Source organism: Mobula birostris, chromosome 8, assembly GCF_030028105.1.
Source record: "Mobula birostris isolate sMobBir1 chromosome 8, sMobBir1.hap1, whole genome shotgun sequence".
NCBI lineage: Eukaryota > Metazoa > Chordata > Chondrichthyes > Myliobatiformes > Myliobatidae > Mobula > Mobula birostris.
The window spans coordinates 163624001-163641449 of NC_092377.1; the positions used below are offsets into that span (position 1 = coordinate 163624001).

A 17449-nucleotide genomic window follows, 5' to 3' on the forward strand; every position below is an offset into this window, starting at 1 on the left:
CTTTGTCTTATGGTCTTAAAATAAAGAAATGCAGAAATATCAATGCAAAACTACACTCAAACAAAGACCTGACAAACATCTAAGTAATAATACTCAGAACATGAGTTGTAGAGTCCTTGAAAGTGAATCTATAAATTGTGCATCAGTTCAGAGTTGAGGTTGTTCACACTGGATCAGGAGCCTGGTGGTTGTAGGGTAAACCTGCTGGTGTGCGACCTTAGGTTCCTATAGCTGCTTCCCAGTGGCAGCAGTGAGAAGAGAGCACAGCTTGGAGTGTTGGGGTCCTTGCTCGAAGGAAGGCCGATCCCTTCCCTTGAGCAGTTGGGTAGGAAATATCCATGTGTGACAGCTGCCTATTCTGGTACTGACCAAAGCCTTTGTCGAGAGGCCAGTAGTTTCTAAAGTACTGTGCAAAAGTCTTGGGCATCAAAGATTTTCTGTATGGTTTCAGATGGTACGGCCTTCACAGAGCCCTGATCTCAACATCTTCAAGGCTGCCTGAGATTACCTGGAGAGGCAGAAGCAAGTGAGACAGCCAAAGTCTGCAGAAGAACTGTGGCAAGTTCTCCAAGGTGCTTGGAACAACCTGCCAGCTGTTTTTTTTCCATATAAAACTGCATGACTTTGCAGTGAAGAGAACTGATGCGGTTTTAAAGGCAAAGGATGGTCACACCAAACATTGATTTGATTTGGTGTTTTTTTTTGATACTTAGAAACTTTTCATTTAATTATTTTTGAAAGTGTCTTCACTTTACAGGACTTTTTTTTACATGTGCCTAAGACATTTGCACAGTACTGTGCTTCACTCAACACTTGTGGCTATGGGTTACCTTCTACCTCTGACCCTGGTCCAGCAGCGCAGTGGCCGGTGTTGGTCAGCATAGAGCTGGATAATTGTCTTACTGAGCCCAGGATGGATGTGGACATGAGGGACTGAAGATGATGGGATCTGGAGCAGCATCTAAGCTGCTGGAGCAACTCGGTGGGTCCTAATGCAAAGGGTTCCACCTGAAACTTTGATTCCTCCTCCATCATCTTACAGATGTTGCTCAACCCACTGAGTTCCTCCAGCTGGTTGTTGCTTCAAGCCAGGTGAGAGCTCTCCACTGGAGAATGTTGGTCCCTATAGTTACCTTTTACTTGCTGCCCCTTGCGCTGCTGGCATCTAGGGCAGCAATGAAGGTCCTCCATTTCTGGCAGTGTTCAGGACTTCATCATGTCAGCAGCTCTTCACTACTGTCAGTCATAAAGTCCTGAGTGAAGACTCAGCAATACTGTTGCACTCAGATGTAGAAGGATTCTTCATTGCTGTTTGCATAACAATTTTGTTTGACCAGTCAGGGTTGTTGGCCCTGAGATGAACCCCTGAACCTGGAGGACTTGTGGACCACACTTAGTCTGGCCTCTACCCTTTGACCTGTTTGCCATGGGTGACTCTACCAAGGGCCAAAGCACAAAGCCCTGACTCCAGCCAATGTAGCTCTCCGGGTCATTAAGGCACGCAAGCCTCCTTTTACCACTATGACAAGGTTGCGGCCTTTTGAAGGGCAGTTACCTTTACTCAACTGTAATATTAATACATCCAGTTTGAGCTTCTTACTGTCAAACATCATCATCATTATGTGCTGGATCATATGACATCATCATTGTATGCTGGGTCATATGACGTGGGCGATCATGGTCTTGACCACGATTGTTCTTGACAAATTTTTCTACAGAAGTGGTTTGCCATTGGCTTCTTCTGAGGGGTGTCCTTACAAGACAAGTGACCCCAGCCATTATTAATGCCCTTTGGAGACTGTCTGCCTGGTGTCAGTGGTCGCGTAACCAGGACTTGTGATATCTACCAGCTGCTCATTTGACCATCCACCAACCTCTCCCATGGCTTCACAAGCCTGACCCAGGGTGTGTGGGGTGGGGGGAGGCTAAGCAGGTGCTACACCTTGCCCAGGGGTGACCTGCAGGCTAGCAGAGGGAAGGAGCACCTCACACCTCCTTTGGTAGAGATGAATCTCCACCCCGCCACTCTCCCTCTCAAACAGCACTGTGAATTGCACCATACTATGGTTTTATCTCATTCTGGAGGGCATGCATGCAAGGTGAGATGGCGCAAGTTCAAAGGAAGTGTCTGGGACAGGTTTTTAAACAGTTTCTGGAGTGTAGTGGATGAGGTACATGTGCTTGGGCATTTGTGAGGCTTTTAGATGTTCTCATCAGTATGCAGAGAGTGGAGGGATATTGCCATTGTAAGTGTAGAAGGGATTAGTTTAGTTGGGCATTTGATTACTTGTGCAATTAATTTGCACGACAAGAGCTGAAGGGCCTGTTCCTGTTGGATCAGGGTGTAGAATTGTTATTTTTCTTGTGGCTTAATTTTCCTATGCTTGCCTGTATTTTTCTGTGTTCCCTTGTATGCATGTGGCTTGGTGAATTTTCCAGCAGTTAGGTATAGTTGCTTCTGCATTTTTCGAGAGGTTTCTTGGCTTTCTTTAGCAGGCGTCACAGTACTTAGTTCTGGTTAAATGTTATCAGTGGAATTTCTGTTATCGCTAGTCTGGTATGAGAAGATGTGACCACTTTTTAATTGGGACTTCTCTTGACCTTTTTTTTCCATTTGCCTTTGCTCTTGTAACATTTGATAGAACAGCTTTAAGCAACAATTTTAATGCCTCATTCTTGATGTTTGGATTGTAAAAGCATTAGGAACCAAGACTGCTCTCTTGTGTTATGTAAATGAATTTTTCTATTGATCTATATTCAATAATCTTGCCATTCACTACTTTTGATAAAGTCCCAATACATCAAATACATCTGCCAGGTGAGACTTGTCTCCAGATCACTTGATACAGGTTAATTTAGTTATCATATGTGCTGGGTGGCAGGTTGAAAAGGGAGGTGTAAGGTGCCCCTTCCCTCTGCTGGCCTACAGGTCACCCTTGGGCAGGGTGTAGCTCCTGCTTAGCAACTCATGTGAAGCCATCGGAGCAGGTGGTGGATGGTCGTTTGAGCAGCTGGTGCAGATCACAAGTCCTGGTTATGTGACCACTGACTCCAGGCAGACAATCTCTGAAGAGTCACCTGCCTTGTAAAGACACTGAAGAAGGTAATGGCAGACCACTTCTGTGGAAAAATTTGCCAAGAACAATCATGGGCATGGAAAGACCGTAACTTGACCACATCATACGACATGGCACCTAATGACTGAACAATGGCAGTACATTGAAGCAGTGAAATCCATTGTTTATGTCAACAACCAACACACACAGGGATGTGCTGGGGGCAGCCACCAGTGTCGTCACACATTCCAGTGCCAACATAGCATGCCCATGATGTTTGGCAGAGCAAGACAGAACTGAACAAGCACCAAGACAACACAGCAAAACAAGCTCCTTTTATTCTTCGCTCCCTCCCTCCCATCCACGCATAGGGACGATCCTCCAATTCCAGGAAAGACCTATGGGCTCCCTGTCTCTCGGACTGATCTTACCACTACGCCAGCGTACTACTGTACACTGGGCTAGATGTTGTGAGCCAAGGTGACTGTAAGTCCCAGTTGACCAGAGCAGAATTCAGCTGTCTTTCCTAGGCCAGATCACTACACAGTCCCTGCTTTGTGTCTGTGGTGAGGAAGACCAGGTTTGTTCTGAGCGATGCCACACTGTTCTCTGTGGATGAATAGATTCACAGCTGCCGATGAGAAAGGACCATGTGGACAGTATTCCAGTGATTAGACCTCGGCAATTAACGTACAAACCAGCAGGGCACCCAGTGACCTCAAGGAGGCAAATGCAGCTTCACAATTCAGAGACCACGAGAGGGCAGATGGTTGAATCCGGTACCAAAACAAAACTGCTGGAGGAACTCAGCGAGCCTTGGCAACGTCTGTGGCCTTTCCTGCCGCAGAGGTTGACCAGCTGAGTTCCTCCAGCAGTTTCGTCCTAATTAAGGTTGGATTGATGGCATTAATTTCTCTACTTGGCCCCGGTAAAGCGGGTAACACATAGTAACGGTGGACTCTGCTTTGTTAATCTTCTCTTGAGAGTCGTAATGAGAACATTCACTCATTTCACTTTTTTCCCCTTGCAGTTTTTGGCACATACAATGACGTTACCCCTCGACAGTTCTTCAACGTGCAGGTATGTCTGCAGAACTAAATCTTTTAAGAGTTGGTGTATAGGTAATCCTGAAGAGAATAAGAAATGTACAGTGTTGCATTATATTATTCAGCTAATTTTTATACATTCTCTTGTACAATCTCATTGACTCCCTCCCCCCCCACTATCAGGCAGAGGTACAGTCGTATTAGGACAAAGACTATTAGGGTGGGATATAGCTTCCCCCAGGCTATGAGACTGCCAAGCACCCAGGTCTCATCACTTATTGAGGGTATTTAAGGAGGAGATTGACAGGTATCTAATTAGTCAGGGTATGGGGAAAAAGCCGGAAATTGGAACTAGATGGGTAAATAGTTTAGCTCATGGGGGAGCTGCGGAGCAGACTCGATGGGCCGAATAGCCTACTCCTTTATCTTGTGATCTTGTGAAACACGAGTAGTGTTTGTTACTGTGTTTGTTACTGTGTTTGCTTTTGAACTTGTGTTGTAAATGCACCTTGTGCTAAATGTCAGTCTCCTGGAATATATTTGATTATTTGTCAATTTATTTGTAGGAATATTACTTTATATGTTGTGTTGTGTGAGTTATATGTACTGTGTTCGGAGGAATATTGTTTCCTTTAGCGGTGTATGTTTATATGGTTGAATGGTAATGAACTTGAATGTGCAATAAAAATGAAGTCATTTATTGTGACTGATCAAAGGAAATGGGGCATTTTCTTTTCCTCCAAGTCCCAGCTCTTTCTCCCTGGATTGAGGTGATCCCAATGTTCTGATCATATCAGGGGCTCCCAGCCTGGAGTACATAGACCTGCGGTTAATGGTAGGAGTCTATGGCATAAAGAAGGTTGGGAACCCCTGGACTAAATGAATGCAGAATTGTAGTTGTCCACCCCACAGCCACGTGGGTTGCAGAAGTCTGTGGACTACTGTTGATCTCTCTGCGTGCCCCTGCATGTCCAGGGTTCCCTTTCTGTACTGAAGGTTGACTTGGTGACCTTGTCCTCAAGATGCAGTTAGTCTTTCTAGAGGCTGTGGTACCTCCTCGCTCGTCCTCCGCAACCTCACCTTGGACATCTATCAGGCATTCTTTGCTCCAGCTCTGACTGTCAACCATTGTCTGTGTGAGGGATCTAGTATACTAAGGCTATGTCCACACTAGACCGGATAAATCCATAACCAAAGCTTTTTCTCTTCGTTTTGACTCTCCGTCCACACTGAAACTGTGTTTTCTTCCCCCAAAAATGGAGATTTTCAGAGATGCTCTCCAGAGTGAATAAATCTGAAAACGCCTAATATCCGGCATAGTGAGTACGGGGTAACCAGCTATTTTTAAAACCGCTGTCATGACGTGCCGGAACAAATGGAGGCGGCAGTGTGGCATTTCATTGTTTTCTTGAACGCAACCTCCAACACCACAACAATATCTGACAATAGATGTGTAACAGCCTAATGTAACATTGCATGGAAATACAAGATAACGCTGATGCAGACATGTTTTATACATTTAACAAGGCGCTTTATTAATGTATCGCTTGTGCAAACATTCAATAGATGCAATTGTCACTTTTGCCCAGTAACTCGTTTTATTGCACATGTTAAATACAGCAAAATAATACACAAAGACATGGCAAAAGTAAAGGCAAATGAATGAGGTAACAGCAAATTTCACTTTTGCCCAGTAACAAGCCTTATTGCATTTAGTTGTAGCTGTCGTCCCTTTCATTGGTGAAGAGACTATGGCTGTAGGAAATGTTTCTGGACAAACGCGCAACAAATCTTTCGTTTGGGAACTTCCTTTTAAGTTTTTCCAGTCTGTATCGAGACAAACGTGCACCAAGTATACAGTTTCCTCTTTGTTTGTTTTCTGTGTGTCCTGCGCATGCCCAGTAGGAAGAGATTTGTCCAAATATCCATTTTAATGTGGACAGAGGTATTTTTAAAAACGCCTGGTGTGGATGCCTGTCGTTTTTACACGAAACTGGCGTTTTCAAAATTATTCGGTCTAGTGTAGACATAGCCTGAGTCTTACTTGGCTCTGGACAAATGTTCCAATTTATTTTCAGAGAATGTATACAATATACAACCTGAGATTCTTGCTCTCCACAGACAGCCTTGAAACAAGAAAACCCATAGAATGAATAATAGAACATTAGATCCCCAAAGCCCCTCACCCACACGGGCAGCAGAAACATTGACCCTCCCCCAACTTGAATCTACAACCCCACCCCCTCCCCACAAGTGACCCTGATCTAGATTCCATCAAAAACTACAGGACTATGGCATCTCACAGAGGCTCTTTTTCCTCCCCACTCCCCCCAGTCAAGGGAGAGAGAGGTTGCTGTCCTGCAACAAGAGTAGAAACCAGCAACTGGCTGTTCTGACAAGATTGGTTCTTGTCTTTGTAGCCCTGGGCAGTTTTGCCAGGGGCAAGAACTATTCCCGATGATGTTCCTCCTGTGGTTAATTAAGGTGGAGTGAAGCCTTCCTCTGCCACATTTACTAATGAGGTGGGGGGTCTCCTTGCAGCTGGACACCGAATACAGGAAGAAATGGGATGAGCTGGTAATTAAGCTGGAAGTGATCGAACGGGATGAGGTCTCCGGGTCGGAGGTTGTCCACTGGGTCACGCATTTCCCGGTAAGCACGTTTTCCATCTCTAAAGCGTGTGTGACATTCTTCCGGCAGCTCTTGTCTGGTCACCTGCTGTCCAGTTGTGAACCGAATAGGAAATATGAGAGGCTGCAGACGGTGGAATCTGAAGTAGCAAACGAGATGCGGGAGGAATTTGGCGGGTTGAGTGGCATCTGTGGAGGGAAGTGAACGGGTAGCAGCAGAGTGAGGCCATTTAGCCCATCAAGTCTGCTCCACCATCAATCATGGTTGATTTGTAATCCTTTTCAACGTCATTCTCCCCATAACCTTTCACATGCTTACTAATCAAGAAACTATAAACCTCTGCTTTAAATATACCTAATTACTTGGCCTCCACAGCCGTCTGTGGCAATGAATTCCACAGATTCACAACCCTTTGGCAAAAGAAATTCCTCCATGTCTGTTCTAAAGGAGTATCCTAATCTGAGGCTTTGCCCCGTGGTCCTAGACTGCCTCACTAGAGGAAACATCTATTCTATCTAGGCCTTTCAATATTCGAAAAGTTCCAAGGAGAACTCCCTCTCGCTCTTCTCCAGTCCAGCAAGTGCAGGCCCAGTGCCATCAAATGCTCCTCATACATTATCCCTTCATTCCTGGGATCATTCTCCTGAACCTTCTCTGGATTCCCTTCCAGAGAATGTTCTTGACCAGAAATGCCAACTGTCCATTAATGGATCAACGCACATAAAAGTCGCTGGTGAATGCAGCAGGCCAGGCAGCATCTCTAGGAAGAGATACAGTCAACGTTTCGGGCCGAGACCCTTCGTCAGGTCCAGTAATAGATGTTGCCTGCCGAGGAGAGTTCGTTTGGCATTGTGTTTGGTGCCCTGACCTGAAGGGAAGCTGCTTCCAAGCCACTGAGCATCATGGTCACACATGCATGTGCTTGTTAAGTGAGCAATCGTCCAGGGACCGGGCATTTTCATCATGATGGTAAAAATAGATTCGTGCAGCTTATTACCAGACTGCATTCATAGAAAACATTCAGCATAATACAGGCCCTCCGGCCCACAAAGTTGTGCTGAAATGTCCCTACCTTAGAAATTACTAGGCTTACCTATAGCCCTCTATTTTCCTAAGCTCCATATACCTATCCAAAAGTCTCTTTAAAGACCCTATCGTATCCGCCTCCACCACCGTTGCCGGCAGCCCATTCCACGCACTCATCACTCTCTGCGTAAAAAGACTTACCCTGACATCTCCTCTGTACCTACTCCCCAGCACCTTAAACCTGTGTCCTCTTGTGGCAACCATTTCAGCCCTGGGAAAAAGCCTCTGATTATCCACACGATAAATGCTTCTCATCATCTTGTACACCTCTATCAGGTCACCTCTCATCCTCCATCGCTCCAAGGAGAAAAGGCTGAGTTCACTCAACCTATTCTCATAAGAGATGCTCCCCAATCCAGGCAACATCCTTGTAAATCTCGTCTGCACCCTTTCTATGGCTTCCACATCCTTCCTATAGTGAGGCGACCAGAACTGAGCACAGTACTCCAAGTGGGGTCTGACCAGGGTCCTATATAGCTGCAGCATTACCTCTCAGCTCCTGAATTCAATTCCACGATTGATGAAAGCCAATACACTGTATACCTTCTTAACCACGGAGTCAACCCGCGCAGCTGCTTTGAGCGTCCTATGGACTCGGACCCCAAGATCCCTCTGATCCTCCACACTGCCAAGAGTCTTACCATTAATACTATATTCTGCCATCATATTTGACCTACCAAAATGAACCACCTCACACTTATCTGGGTTGAACTCTATCAATCAAAAAAAAATTGTCATCTGTCTAGTCTAGAGGATGAGACATTTCCTGATAGAGGTGTGTGTGAGATTATAAGAGGCTTAGATAGAGTGGACAGCCAGTGCCTTTTCCTAGGGTGGAAATGGCTAATACCAGAAGTGATTAGAGCAAAGTTTAAGAGAGATGTCAAAGGTAGTTTTTTTATTAAACAAAGAGTAGTGGGTACGTGAACCCACTGTCGTGGATGGTGATAGAGGTAGATACATTAGACATTTAAGAGACTCTTGGATTGGTTCCTTCAGGTTGTCATAAATGGTGGTGGTGTTGGGGATAAGCTCCTACTACCTCTTAAATGCTCCCAATGGTCTCCATCCCAAATAGCTTCTGACAACCAAATCCAGCTCCTGGCCTTGACATGTGGCTTAGCTACTAAGCCGGTTGGAATTGTTTCTACCGATGGGAGAAGGGGCAAAGGCAGGTTACTGGCAGCTTAAAACCAGTCGCCTCAGGCAGTTGGGGCTCATCAGCCACAGTTGGCAACTGATCTCGGAGAAGGAAAACTCTGATCTCAAGCCTCTGCTGCCTTGCGGCTATACCCGCTCATGGGGAAGGCTTTGGGAGTAAACCCAGAGGAAGAATCTAGATCTGGGGTTCCTAAGGCAGTCCTATGTTTAGTTCAACACTGACTGGCAACTCCTACGACGCCACTAGTACCAAACTGTATCGGTTTCTGCGGTTCCTTTGGATTCATCAGCTGCACGGACGGGGAAGCCTGCTACATGGGCAACAGCTTGCTCTCCATATCGTACAGCCCTGGCTTGTGTATCAAGTGGACAACTGGGATGCAACTTTCATGGTTGACCCTGACCAACAGAGGGTCTCAAGACTGGCCAGCAGAAGTGTTGGATACGGGCTCGGTTTCAAAGTTTGTGAAGTTTGGATAAGTACATGGATGGGAAAGCTATGTTGCAAGTGCAGGTGGATGGGACTATGCAGGATAACAGTTTGGGATGGACTAGATGAGCTGAAGGGCCTGTTTTGTGATTTATGACTCTATGGCTGACTCTAGACATAGGGTGATTGGTAAATTTGTGGCCTAAGGTAGAAGGAGATGAGTTGTACAGCTCTCGTTACATGCACATGCAGTTCAGCTCTTGCGGTGATAATGCAGAAAGTTTGAAATTAATAACTCATCAGTTAATAACTCATCAGGGGTGATTGATAAGTTTGTGGCCTAAAGTAGAAGGGGATGAGTTATTAACTTTAAACTTTCTGCATGATCACTCAAAGAGTTGACCTGCATGTGCATGTAACGAGAGCTGTATAACTTGTGACAAAATACCAAGTTATCAGAAGATTGAGGCCGATAAGAAAGACAATGAGGGAACATTCAGAAATGTTAATAGGAGACGAGAGAGATTACCGAAAGGAGACACGGTTCCGAATATTGTCAGAGACCGGTTGCTTTGAACCTGAACTGTTTGAAGTTTGATGGACAGGTGATACCCCAGCAGGGGGATAAAAGGAACAGGTTCGCTAAGGCAAGGGACACACACACAACACCACGAGATAATGAGACCTTGGAAGTGCGGTGTGCCCCCACAAGTGGTGGGAGTTTTGGAGGTCTGGTTGCGGGACCGACCATAGACGCACAGGGTGAGAAGGTATGATTGGCGGAACCTGGTGTGTGTGTCCGCCCTTGCCTGGGTGCCGGGTTCACCGCAGAAGAACGATTGTATCCGGAATGGAGGGGTCATAGTCGGTGACCTCAGAAGACATTACAAAGGGCTCGCCCGAAAGCTAACTGCGAGGAACATCAAGGTCTGTTTGAATTGAGAATTTGCATATTCATTCCCTCTCTCCCCAACGGCACAACAGCGATTACTGCGAACTGAACTAAGCTGAACTGAACTCTGTGTCACTTGAAACTGATCAGTTTACCCCTAGACTGCGATAGAGCTTGATTGATCCTATTGTCCTAGATCTGTGTACATGTGTGTTTATTCATTGCTAACCTGTTGCATTTATATCCTTACTATTAGAGTACTGTGTTGCTTATTTCTTTAATAAAACTTTCTTAGTTCCAGTAATCCAGACTCCAACTAAGTGGTCCATTTCTGCTGGTTTGGCAACCCAGTTACGGGGTACGTAACAAACTCATCTCCTTCTACCCTAGGCCACGAACTTATCAATCACCTATCCGTGGACTCTCTGGAGGTCCAAGATCCGTATGCTCCACGACTGCTGGACTAAGTGTGTAAACGTAGGAGGGGACTATGTTGAAAAATAAATGTGCTAGGTTTTCTAAAATTGACCCCTCCTACCATAGGCCACAAACCTATCAATCACCCCTGGTATGCATGATTGAAAAATGGAGGGTTATGTGGGAGGGAAGAGATAGATTGATCTTAGAGTAGGTTATAACAGCGGTCCCCAACCACCGGGCCGCAGAGCATGCGCTACCGGGCCGTGAGGAAGCGATATGATTTGGTCAGCTGCACCGTTCCTCATTGCCTGTCACGGCCACTGATCAGCCATTACGCATGCGAGGTCATGACCTGCGCGTCATCCGTGACAGGGCGGGAAGGCGATCAACTCTTCGAGCTTGCAAATGACGACGGGCTGAAAAGTATGTTTGACATAACATTTCTGTCGGCATTCTGGATCAAAGTCAAGGCTAAATATCCTGAGATAGCCACGAAAGCACGGAAAACGTTGCTTTCATTTCCAACATTTTTCTGCTAAGCGGAGTTTTCTGCAATGAATGCAACGAAAACTAAATTACGGAATAGACTGGACATCAGGAACCCCCTTCGAGTATCGCTGTCTCCCATCACCCCTCGATAGGACGGTGTTGTTGCAGGGAAACAAGCCCAGGGCTCCCACTGATTCAGCAATATTGGTGCGTTGCAATGATTTTATATATTCATACGGGGAAAATATGTGCTGTGTGTTTAATATCCAAATATTACTTAAAATGTTATGATGCTATTGACATAAGTGACCTATATAACCATATAACAATTACAGCACAGAAACAGGCCATCTCTCCCCTTCTGTCCGTGCCGAACGCTACTCTCACCTAGTCCCGCCGACCTGCACTCAGCCCATAACCCTCAATTCCATTCCTTTCCTGTCCATATACCTATTCAATTTTTCTTTAAATGATCATATCGAACCTGCTTCTGCCACTTCTACTGGAAGTTCGTTCATCACTTCAAGCTCCCCGGATAATTGACTTATCATTATATTCATGCGAGGAAAATATGCGCTGTGTGTTTAATATTAAACTCGTTAGATAAACCCTTTTAGAAACAAAATTGAGTGTATTACCCACTTATCGCCTATATTCCAGTAGTGATTAACACCCCCCCCCACCCCGAACAGAATCGCCAAAAAGGATTTGCTTCGGGCGGGAGGAATCGGCAGGTCATGACACGCATGCGCACTGGTGCCTACGCAAGGCTTCATGGTCATTGTAGTCTTTTGGGTAAACAACGCATTTGACTGCTAGTCCCGTTCGTTGGCAACCCTACCCCCTGCGCACCCCTCTTCCCCCCCCCCCCCCCCCCGGGTCGACCGGTCCGCAAGAATATTGTCAATATTAAACCAGTCCGCAGTGCAAAAAAGGTTGGGGACCCCTGAGTTGTAAGGTTGGCACAACTTCTTTCTTTTTTTTTATTTGGATAAGGAATTCACAAATATCATGTACTTTTTTCACACATATAACCTTTTCCATTTTTTTATATGTATAAAACTACAATTATTTATACATTCTCAAGTACACATTGAGATGATATAAAAGGAAAATAAACATTTAAATAGATAATTATGTACTGTGGTAAATCTAACCTATTAGGCTAAGTAATGGAATTAGTTGTTAAGAAAAATGGTAATAATAGTTTCCATATAACCCTTCTGGACCATTTCCACTGGTCCAAAATGTTGTATATAAGCCTATGTATCAACCATTGTAGCTGTTTATATCCTAATCTGTTCATGCTTGCTCCTGCCCGCAGACATAATTATCCAATCCCTATGTACTTATTTATTTAATCTTTTCATTTTTTTATCCCTTTCCCAAATCTTTCCCTTTACTTGTGTTAATTCTCTATTTTCCAAAAGAAAACAAAAAAAAACAAACATTTAGACTAGGGGTGCTTACGTTAGCAATATTACTGTGGTGATGAGAAGAGCAGTATAAATCATTAGGAGAGTCATCTAAAGTCTGCTCGCATTGGGGTTATATATTCAATCCATTTATTCCAGATTTGATAAAATTTTTCTTTTTGAGTTCTCAGGGAGTAAGTCAACTTTTCCATTTTAAATATTTCCAAGATAATTTCGTACCAATCTTCTAATGTAGGTGGTATTGGATTTAGCTATTTTCTAGTGATTGATTTCTTACTTGCCGCTAAGAGGGCCTGCAGCAACTTTATATCTTCCTTCTGTTCAAGAAACAATACATGCCCTAAATAGAGCGTCTCAAAGTTCAGAGGTATCTGGGACCTAAGTACCTTAACTAATGTTCTATGAATACCTTCCCAAAATAGACTTAATTTAGGGCAATCCCAAAAAATATGAAAATGATTTGTCTCCTTGGAGCTGCACCTTCTCCAACACATCACAGTTGTATCTTTATATTTTTCCTGATATGGGGTCTTGAAGTATCTTATAATGTTTGGTTGGCACAACTTCATGAGCTGAAGAGCCTATACCATAGTTCTGTCCTAGTTGAGCAGAAGATTTTATATTTTAAATTCTTTATATCATGTGCCTTAATGAATACTGATGCTTGGATCAGAGGCATGTCACTCCTGATTGTGGATGTGCGTGTTTGACACTGAATTGCTTTGGGAGGTCATCTCATTATCGAGAGTGGTGTGTTTTATGTAAACAAGTCACTAACAGTTTGATGTCTTTACTGTACTATGCAAAAGTCTTGGGCACATAGCTAGGGTGTCTAAGACTATTGCACTGTACTGTATATAATGTCTTTCCTGTTACCAAATAACACTTAAAACAACTGAGCCAATGCAAAGCGAAGTAGAGTACTCTTATTTCTGTTTCCCACCCACCTTCCCATTTTAACCAATCTTCAATACTGTGCACCCTAGCTACAACTGCAAGAAAAGGTTTGTGAACTCTTTGCAATTATCTGGTTCTGTACACTAATTACTCATAAAATGTAGTCTGATCTTCATCTAAGTCACAATAATAGGTGAACATAATCTGCCTAAACTAATAACGCAAACAATTGTTGTGCTTGTCAATACTGAGTATTTAAACGATTGCAGTCTAGGTTCAAAAGAAGTATGTGAACCTCTGGGGTAATGTCTTCTACAAAAGCTAATTGGAGTCAGATGTTTCAATTAATGAGATGGGATTGGAGATGTGGGTTATAGAGGTGTCCTGCCCTATGAGAAAGATACACAAAGTCAAGTCATGTTACTGACAGAGACTGCTCTTCTCAAGAAAGATCTGTTAAGGTACACCATGCCTCAAGCAAAAGTGACTTTCAGAGGACATTAGAAGAAAAATTGCAGAGATACGTGAAGCTGGAAAAGGCCACAGAAGCATTTCTGAAGATCTGAGTGTTCATCAGCCCACAGTAAGAGAAACTGTCTACAAATGGAGGAACTTCAGTACTGTTGCTACTCTCCCTTGGACTGGGCATCCTGCAAGGATCACACCAAGAGCATAACGTGCAATGCTGCAGGAGGTGAAAAAGAACCCAAGGGTAATAGCAGAAATCTCTAGAACTTGCTGAAGTCTCTGTTCATGTGTTCACTGTAAGAAAAACGCTGAACAAGAATGGTGTTCATGGAAGGACAGCATGAAGGAAACCACTGCTCTCCAAAGAGAACATTGCTGCATCTCTCAACTCTCCACAATGCTTCTGGGACAAGGTTCTGTGGACAGATGAGAAAAACGTTGAACTTTTTGGCAGAAATGTATATTGTAATGTTTGGAGGAAAAAGGGGGCTGCACACCAACACCAAAACCTCATCCCAGCTGTGAAGCATGATGGAAGGAGCGTCATGGCTTGGGGCCGCTTTGCTGCCTCAGGGCCTGGACAGTTTGCAATCATTGAGTGAACAATGAATTCAAAATTGCATCAAGACATTTTACAGGAGAATGTTAATGTAGCAGTCTGTCACCTGAAGCTTAGTAGAAGTTGGATGATGCAAAAAGACAATGATCCAAAACAGAAGAATAAATCATCAACAGAATGGTTTAAAAAGAAGAAAATTTGTGTTTTGGAATGGCCAAGTCCAGAGTCTGGACCTTAACCCAATTGAGATGCTATGACATGACCCAAAGAGGGCTGTTCATGCAAAGTATCCCAGAAATACTGATTAATTGGAACAGTTTTGTATAGAGGAACTGTCTAAAATTCCTCCTCACAGTTGTGCAAGTCTGATCAGTAGCTACAGGACACGTTTGGCTGAAGTTATTTCTGTTCACATACTTTTTTCAGCCTGGACTGTGAATGATTAAACAATGTGTTTAATAAATACGTGAAAGGTACAATTGTTTGTGTTTTTAGTTTATGCAGATTGTGTTTGTCTATTATTGTGACTTAGATGAAGATCAGACCACATTTATGAGTAATTAATGCAGAAGACCTTTGGTTGCTGAGGTAGGATGTGATTAAAATGGAGAGATGATGTATAACAGTAGTGATTGACAGACTGTCTGTGTCCATCTCCAGTATCCCATGTACTCGAGGGATTACCTCTACATCCGGCGCTACCACGTGGACGAAAAGAACAATATGATGGTGTTGTTATCGAGGTGAGAATTGGCGTACCCCACTCCTTGCTGGTGCATGTTCCTCACTTGGCCCGACATTCTCTGCCATTCACTCTAAAGGTAGAGCAAGCTCAATGGGCTGAATGGTCAAATTCTGCTCCCATGTCTTGCAGTCCAAAGCAGAGTTCCACAACCTCTTTTATGCCATGGACCCCTATCATTAACTGCCTACCATCCATGGACCCCAAGTTGGGATCCCCTGGTCTAAAGCTTTCCTCCTCATTGTCACCCTACACGGCCAGTGTTTGTATCACCTGCAAGCTTGGGGACGTAACATAGAAAGAACAGGCCCTTCGGCCCATCTTCCATGCTGTCAGATCTGTTTACTTTCTGATTGGGGTTCTTTTGGGAATCAGGAATGGAATGATAAGCAGTATTAGTTCCAAGATTTCAGTTTATTTGGGAGCACAAACAAGCATACAAATACCAAGCAAACTAAATATAGAGCTGAGAAATGATGCCAAGGGGTGTATAGATGCCAAGACAAAGCAATAAAGAAAAAGCCAAGTTGGTGCCTCCAGAAAAATCTATCACTTTTATAATGAGATAAGGACAATCCCTTAGATAAGAATAAAATAGTTAGGTACTTAATTAAAACAGTTACATCACGGGGGTAATGTGCCAATGAGAAAGACGATAAACCGTTAGTTTAGCTGTTATACCGCTTTCGGCTAGTGACTGTAAAACATACATGAGTTTGTTTAAACAAAAATACAAATCTTTATAAAAAGTACTATTAAAATAAAATGTGTAGTTTCCAACATTGTGCCTACTTGAGCTAGTCCCATTTAAAACCATCTGCTCTGATAGCTCGTGTGTTTTGGACAGGGCTGTGGATCACCCTGATGTGCCAGAGCATCCCAACTGTGTGAGGGTTACATCGTACGAGTCCCAGATGGTGATCAAACCGCACCGATCATTTGACGAGGTAAGGCTGGGTACTGCAGATGGTGTAGAGGGTCCACTGTTTTTTAATATAAAGGTTAGCTTTACTTGTCACATGTACAGCGAAACATACAGTAAGTGTGTCATTTACAATAACAACCAGTACAGTCGGAGGATGTACTGGGGGCAGCCCACAAGTGTCACCATACTTCCGCTGCCAACTTAGCATGCCCACAACTTCTAACCCTGACCCGTACTCAACTTCACTTGCCTCATCATTGAAATGTTCCCACAACCAATGGAATTACTTTCAAGGACTCTTCATCTCATGTTCTTGATATTGCCTATTTATTTATTAATTAATTTATTTAAAAAATTTATTTCTTTTTGTATTTGCACATCTTGCTGTCTTCTGCACTATGGTAGAACACCCTAGTTGGGAGATCTTTCATTGATTCTGTTAGGGTTACTATTCTATAGATTTATTGAGTATGCCTGCAAGGAAATGTATTTCAGGTTGTGGTGGCATGTATGTACTTTGATGATAAAATTTACTGTGAACTTTGAAATGTGGAAGAAAACCGGAACACCCAGAGGAGCTCTCCCGACCACAACATACAGGTTTCTTCCAGACAGTGGCGGAATTGACCCCTGTTCGTTGGGACTGTAAAGCGTTATGCTAACCACTACACGCCTGTGCTGCCCTGATGCACAAGTCCTAGAGGGCAATTACTGTCTGAGGTTCCAGTGGGGAAATAATTTTCCCAGTGAAATGCCTCTACAAGGGAACATCCTGGCTTTTCCATTCTCTAAGGCTGTGGTAGGGAGGCCTGGGTTCCTTTTTGCGGGGGGGGGGGGGTGGCATCCCGCAGCTGACTGAGATGTGCTATGTGGAATTCACCGTTAAAGGTACAACAAGATGAGATAGTAAGGCACAGTGAGTCTGTCATTGTAGTTGATAATAAACGACGTCTCTGAAGCTTATGGTGTTGAGGATATTTCACATTTTGGTCATAAAGTTCTGATTTTAGTGCCCCGTTGGTGATTTCTTCGAGAATAAGGATTAATAATGTGAGTGGGGAACAAGCTGCCATTGGAAGTGGTGTATGCGGGTTTGGTTTCAACACTTAAGAGAAGCTTAGAATGAGTACAAGGATGGGGGGGGGGTGCGGGTGAGGTATAGACATAGAAACATAGAAAACCTACATCGCAATACAGGCCCTTCGGCCCAC

The 17449-nt window shown here is 44.0% G+C and overlaps 1 protein-coding gene across 1 annotated transcript in view; it reads left to right on the forward strand.

The window, feature by feature from the left end:
* Positions 1-17449, forward strand: part of stard7 (StAR related lipid transfer domain containing 7) — a 49358-nt gene that overhangs the window by 26314 nt on the left and 5595 nt on the right. The window contains exons 4-7 of the mRNA XM_072266702.1: positions 4087-4136; positions 6644-6754; positions 15232-15314; positions 16161-16260. Coding sequence (XP_072122803.1) covers positions 4087-4136; positions 6644-6754; positions 15232-15314; positions 16161-16260 — 344 coding nt within the window. The remainder of the gene's footprint in view (positions 1-4086; positions 4137-6643; positions 6755-15231; positions 15315-16160; positions 16261-17449) is intronic.